The sequence below is a fragment of the Myotis davidii genome, unplaced genomic scaffold (genome assembly GCF_000327345.1).
Source record: "Myotis davidii unplaced genomic scaffold, ASM32734v1 scaffold217, whole genome shotgun sequence".
Taxonomy (NCBI): Eukaryota; Metazoa; Chordata; class Mammalia; order Chiroptera; family Vespertilionidae; genus Myotis; species Myotis davidii.
The window spans coordinates 1,767,765-1,774,195 of NW_006290034.1; the positions used below are offsets into that span (position 1 = coordinate 1,767,765).

The 6,431-nt window shown below is 47.0% G+C and overlaps 1 protein-coding gene across 1 annotated transcript in view; it reads left to right on the forward strand.

Annotated features, from left to right (window-relative positions):
- The first annotated feature begins 313 nt into the window (after positions 1-313).
- Positions 314-6,431, forward strand: part of AGL (amylo-alpha-1, 6-glucosidase, 4-alpha-glucanotransferase) — a 60,323-nt gene continuing 54,205 nt past the window's right edge. Inside the window, exons 1-2 of the mRNA XM_006763107.2 lie at positions 314-429; positions 518-664. Of these exons, the coding sequence (XP_006763170.1) occupies positions 583-664 (82 nt within the window). The 5' untranslated portion in view covers positions 314-429; positions 518-582. The remainder of the gene's footprint in view (positions 430-517; positions 665-6,431) is intronic.

Here is a 6,431-nt window from a genome sequence, read left to right on the forward strand (position 1 = left end):
TATAGCGCCGCTGCACGTCCGATGTGCACCGCAGCTATTCCGGGGGCGACAGCTGCCCCGCGGCCCCTCTCCCCATTGGTGGCTGCCGACCCCGATTTGGGAACCGGGCGACCTCCCACCTGTTCCCTTGGAAGGACTAACCCCTTGGGCAGAGGTGCCATTGGAGCCTTCCAGCGGCTTGGCCTGGGCTGGGATTTCACCCCACCCACCTGCCTGATAACAAAACGCAGTGCTTTGGGGACTTTTGTTTGTTTGTGTGGTTTGGGGGCGGGGGGGTTGTTTTTTAATTGTAAGAATATAGAACAATATTTTTGCTTCGGTCATATTGTGTTTCAAGTGACTAAGTAGCTGTCAATTTGCCTTCTCTGGTCTTATTCATAAGACTCGCTCTTTCTCTTTGCTCTGCGGGGTGAACCATACTTAGAACATGTAAGTGTGCCTGACAGCCCTGGAGGACTTAAGAGCAGTCAGACTTTATCCTGACTGGTGTGTGTGTGTGTGTGTGTGTGTGTCTCAGGGGCCGCTCACTGGATTCCGGAGTCCTCGCTCTGCAGAAAGGCCTCCAGCCCTCCAGCAGCCAGCATGGGGCACAGTAAGCAGATCCGGATTTTACTCCTGAACGACATGGAGAAGCTGGAAAAGACCCTCTTCCGAGTTGAGCAAGGTCAGTGGCCAGTTGTTGGATTAGCTGTGCATCTTTGATTTTTTTAATTCGTTGTCATATTCCATTTTTTAAACTTTAAGGTGGATGTAATTTCCAAGGACCCTTTGAAACTTGACTTGGGCGGAGACTGTGCTGTGCTCTAAGTGTCAGTAATGAGAGTCGATTGTCTTTGAAAAGATTTCGTATCACCCATGTCGGAACCGGGATAAAGAGCCCATTTTTCTTTACATGCAAACTTCCCCTTAACACAGAAGTTGGTAAATTAGTTCCTATGTATTGTTTTTCCTTTGCCTGTAACTGTAGTTTTGCTCACTTATAGCTCCTACTCTTTTCCTTTACTGGAATTTTGAATTAGCAAAACAGATCACAGCAAAAAGTGAACTGTCATTTATGTTTATCCAAAGCCTCTCAACTGTGGAGAAGGTAAAAGCTAAAAATAATTTTTCGCCAAATAAAAAGTGAAATGACTGATCAGATTATGGTGCAATACATTTGAGCTTTTTAAAAGATCAAATTATATTTCCATAAGACTGATTCTGTCCATGCTTTATTTTCCTAGACTTTTCACTTTCTAAGCATCGAAAAACATTTGACACTCATTTCTGTTCATATAATGTGTGAAGTAGAAGTTTCACGTATGGAAAACAAAATGCGACCCCTTTTATTCATGTACCAAGTGGACACTATCACTGGTAAAACATGTTGAAGGAGTTATTCCCCTCAATATCTCCAGTTAAATGTTTGAAAAAATGTCAACCATCAGATGTGTTACCTCCATGCCAAATCATCTTCTACCTTTGGCATCACCAAGCACTCACTCCATTTTTGGCAGTCCTGACTCTGCACTTTTCTGGTTTTGATTTTTTTTTCTACCTTCTTGAGCAAGCATGTCAAACTCACAGCCTTCGGGCCGCATGTGGCCCATAACAAATATTTTTGTGGCCCAGCCAATATAACGGTATATAAGAAACGTTCTAATAAAAATTTCGTAACTTAACTTTTACAATATCCTGTTATACATAATTAATAACAAACTTCAACCTTCGCTAATGGCTGATGACTATAATCGTGTTGCCTTCATTTCCCTTACGAGCCTTATGCACAGGCGCACCATTTCTCCCCACTGATACTAGCGGTGAATATTTTAGCAGCCGATGGCCACGCCCATAGTCTTGGACTGACTTGTTTGGTGTGCGCAACAGGAAATATTTCGCTTTCAGAGAACAAGAAAAATATGTTTATTTGCGTGACGCTTACTAATTTGTGCAGCTATTCAGTGTCTGCTAAGTGAATGTTCAAGAAAAAATATTAATTTGTATTTAAAAGTTCTATTATTTTATGTTAACGATGACTCATTTATTTCAGCCCTTTGTATTCAGCATGTCTCTATTGAAATAAACCTGCGTTTCTATGAAAATGGAAGCTTTTGGTTTTGGGGGGCCCACATACACGTAAACCTTGTTTATTTGGCCCATCTTAGCCTTTGAGTTTGACATGCTTGCTCTTGAGTATTTCTGTCAACTTGGTGGTGCCTCCTGCTGTGCCCTCTCCTCCCCATTTCCATTAATTGTGCATTTCTGCAAGGGATCCTGCTTGAGTTGTCCCTTCTCCTGCCTCAAAGGTTTTACTCCCTCAGGGCTCCCTTGGAAGAAGGGCCGGGGCTCTGCCTGCCTCTGGGAGCTGGCGAGTCTCAGGGCGAGAGGAGGGAGCGAGGAAGTGCCTGGTTCGTCTGCTCACAGCCCGTGGGACTGCGGGGAGGTCCCATTCATTCTGAACATCGATTCTTCATCGGTGATGTGAAGGGCTTGCCCTGCTCTCCCACCAGCCTGGGCTTTGAGGCTCACAATGAATCATAGGTGACTTCCAGGTCCTAAGTCGATGGAAGGCGTTGGTATCGCCACACCTGTCTCTTCTGGCCCTCGGTCCTCGGCTTCAGCCTGGATTGGGCGACAGCGGGCCTTCGGTAGCTCCTCTTGGACGGGCCTAAATCCCAGTGCACAGCCGTCGCTCCCCATTCTCAGCCCTTTGCTCCCCAGGTCCCTGGCTGATTTTTAGGGATGTCTCCATTTCCCTGGTTTCCAAGGCGACTCTTCTTTGCCGATTTCTTCTCCTTAACTGCAATCTCCCTTTAAACCGTACGGTTTCTTTCCCCACATCTCTGCTTGCCCGTCTGTGTCTCTCCCACATGCCTGACTACGCCTGCTGGAATCGTCTTCTCCTCCTCAGCTCTTCCCTTTTTATTCACCGGCATCTATGAAGTCACATTGAAATGCCCCGCCTAGCCCCCGAGGCGGTCTGTCATGAATGCACCGGCCCTGCCACGCCTGTGTCCTTGCTCCCCGTGATCAGTGGCCTGCGTGTGTGCAGTTCCCCGGTGAATTCCCTCCCCGGGGGCTTCCTCCTGCTTGTCCTGACACGTCCCCTCCTTGGGGTTCCCCCACGTCTAGTAAATCCCTTTCCTGTCCTTCCCCGTGGTGCCCACCTCTCAGCTTTCAGCTGGAACCACCCTTCCGGGAAGTCACAGCTGTCTTTGATTTCCGATGACACAGTGGGTGCGGAATGATGATGTGCCGAACTGTGTAGCCGTGTCTGAAAGCGTGTTAGTCTCAGAGTGTCCGGCGGGAGTGAATGGTCTGAGGCAGGGACAGCAGGAGGCACCACCACGTTGACAGAAATACTCAAGAGCAAGCATGTCAAACTCAAAGGCTAAGATGGGCCAAATAAACAAGGTTTACGTGTATGTGGGCCCCCCAAAACCAAAAGCTTCCATTTTCATAGAAATGCAGGTTTATTTCAATAGAGGCATGCTGAATACAAAGGGCTGAAACAAATGAGTCATCGTTAACATAAAATAATAGAACTTTTTAATAGAAATTAATATTTTTTCTTTTTTTAATATTTTTTCTTGAACATTCACTTAGCAGACACTGAATAACTGCACAAATTAATAAGCGTCACGCAAATAAAGCCCCGTGGACAGCGGTCAGTAGGTCTCGGCTGCTGGATTGCTCACCCCTAGGTCGAGCAGCAGACATTGGAAACCCAGCCAAGCTACTGACCGGCCTGTGAAGGGTTCATGAGCCAGAGTGATGTGGATGACTCTAACTCTAGTGAAAACCGGTAATTCACCCAGATGACCTAAGGGGGCATATATCTGCCCGGCCAGTTGGCTCCATGGATAGAGTATCGGCCTGTGGACTGTGAAGGGTCCCAGGTTCGAACTCCTTTCATCTATTTGAACTTAATCTTAACTCCATGGCATATACTGTATCTACTCCTTCAGCATTTGTCTGAGTCCAAGTTTTGCATTGATTCTAGTTCCCTCTCATTTCCCCTCTGAAATTAAATAAATAAATAAATAAATAAGGATATAGCCAATGTTTTTGTGCAGTAAAGATGTGATCATATTATTTTAGAAGACAGTTGTGATGTGGAAAATGAGAGAAGGGGCATTGGATAGAGGACATCATTGAGAAAGCCAATTTAAAAGCACGCCCAGTTAAAGGGAAGGATTTTCCTACATCAGACTTGGAAAAGAAGGGACAGAGTAGGAGACATTTTAAAAGGCATAGGACTTGGCAACTAAGTGGGTATGGAAAAGAACAACCTGGCAGTTTTTGGTTCTTTCATCTTTAATTGGTCACCAAGTCTTTCTTCATGTTTCTTTCCTTTTCACGGTTCCCTAACGAAGGATCCCAAGCACAAGACCCAATAGCTGCCTTTTCTAGCCAAATCCGGGCCTTTCCCTGTCTTCCTATCGCATTTAGTGGCAGAACAATGAACAAAACCAGGGCTCCCCATACCTGGACGCCTTCCGTCCTTTGTGTAGCTCAGCAGTTTTCAGCATTTGCTGTGTAAACGGAGTGTGGACAAGAGAGAAGACTGAGTTGACAGTAACAGTGTAACTGGTCACCTCGCTGGTCGCCTGCAGGAGGGCTGCTGGGTGAGGACTAAGATAGCCCGTCATGTGCGCTGTTACCAGAGCTAATTTTAGCCGGCGTGCGGTTCGCTATGGAGTCTGACACCCTCCGGGCGTTCTAAGCTTCACTTACTGTCTGAGAAGTTTAGTTCCAGGCGCTACGGACTGTGCACCCTTTGGGGGAAGCACTGATCTGTCTATTGGGATATAAAAATAAACTGTAGATCCATCTTGCTTTTTTGTGTGTGTGTTTTCCTCTCTCTCTCTCCCCCCGCATACCTACCTATCTATATTTGTGTTTCCTTAATATATTTTTATTGATTTCAGAGAGAAAGAGAGAGGGAGAGAGAGATAGAAACATCAATCGCGAGAGAGAAGCATTGACCAGCTGCCTCCTGCACGCCCCCTACTGGGGATGGGGCTGCAACCTGGGCATGTGCCCTGATCAGGAATCAAACCAGCAACCTTCTGGTACCTGGGACAGTGCCCAACCGACTGAGCCACACTGGCCAGATGCAGGCCATATACTTTCTGCTGCGGCTACTCAGCCCCGCCCTTGTCCCGGGAAAGCAGCCACAGACTCGTCCATACATGCGCGGGCGTGGCTGTGGTCCAGTCACACTGTACAGACACGGGGGGTAGGTAGGCTGTCGTTTGCCGGCCTTACTATGCGGTGAGAGCATTTTGAACATGTATGTTAGTAACACTTCTACCAACAGGTTTGACCCACATAAATGAGTACCTTTCCACTTTAAAAAGTCGATAAAGTTTTCTAGTCTGTTTACAACCTTCCAAATAAGGAATTTCAGTTGCTTTTCAAATCATCTGTTTAGTGTATAACTATGGTGCACCTTCTGGTGAGCTTGTAGAAACAACTGGTGCATGTCAGGGAAAATATATAGATTTACCAGCGCCTTTCACCAAAAACCTGTACCTAACCGGTGAACGGGACTGAAGGGGAGCGCCATGAAGGGGACGCAGAGCCGCCAGGGGCGTCTGCCGTGTGGACGTGGGCATCTTTGTGTGGCATTTTCCCAAATCTGAGGCCATTCAACCAAGTGTCCCAATGGACAGAACTCAGAGTCTTCAAATTGCTTTATGAAAAGGTGTTTAAAACTGATGACATGTACTTAACCCCATTTCTTCCAGAGACAGATCTGATCCATATTAACTATTAGTGACAGCTCAGATTTTCCCATCCGTTCATAAATAAAATCAGCTCTTAAAATATTGTTTACTTGTCTCTTACCCTTATCTCGCTGTCTTATAATGTACATAATTCTATGAAATCCTCAGACATGTATGTTACATGGAAAAAGAAATATCCATGTTTGGGGAATGCTTTTCTGGAGACAGACCATGGGTCCAGGTGCCGTGTTAGCATGTTTGGGTGCCTTCACCTTTGTGCTGGGTCCTGGTGTCATCATCAGAGCAATATTTGCACAAGCTGAGGGGACAGGTTGTCTCCATCTGCCCAGACAGCCGATGTCCGCAGCTCGTCTGTGTTCCGAAGGGCACGTTTCCTCTGGGAGGGATTCGGTCATTCCCTCAGAGACGTAGCTCTGCAGGATTCGCACAGTCACTGCGCACTGAACCTTCAGATTTCAGGTCTCCAGACAATCCTTTCGCAGTCTGTGTCTGCATAAGCGTCGCGTAGAAAGGCTTCGTAACCAGCCCTGAGGGGCGGGGATGTAGGCAGTGCTTTGCTGGAATCGCTCTCGCCGCTCAGAGCGCTGATGGGGCCTCGTCCCCGGTCAGGGATGTCGGGCTGGTAGCTTGAGAGGGTCTGTGTCCGACTGGTGACACCAGGAGGTCAGCAAACCAGAGCTCCTCATCCCCCCACTACCA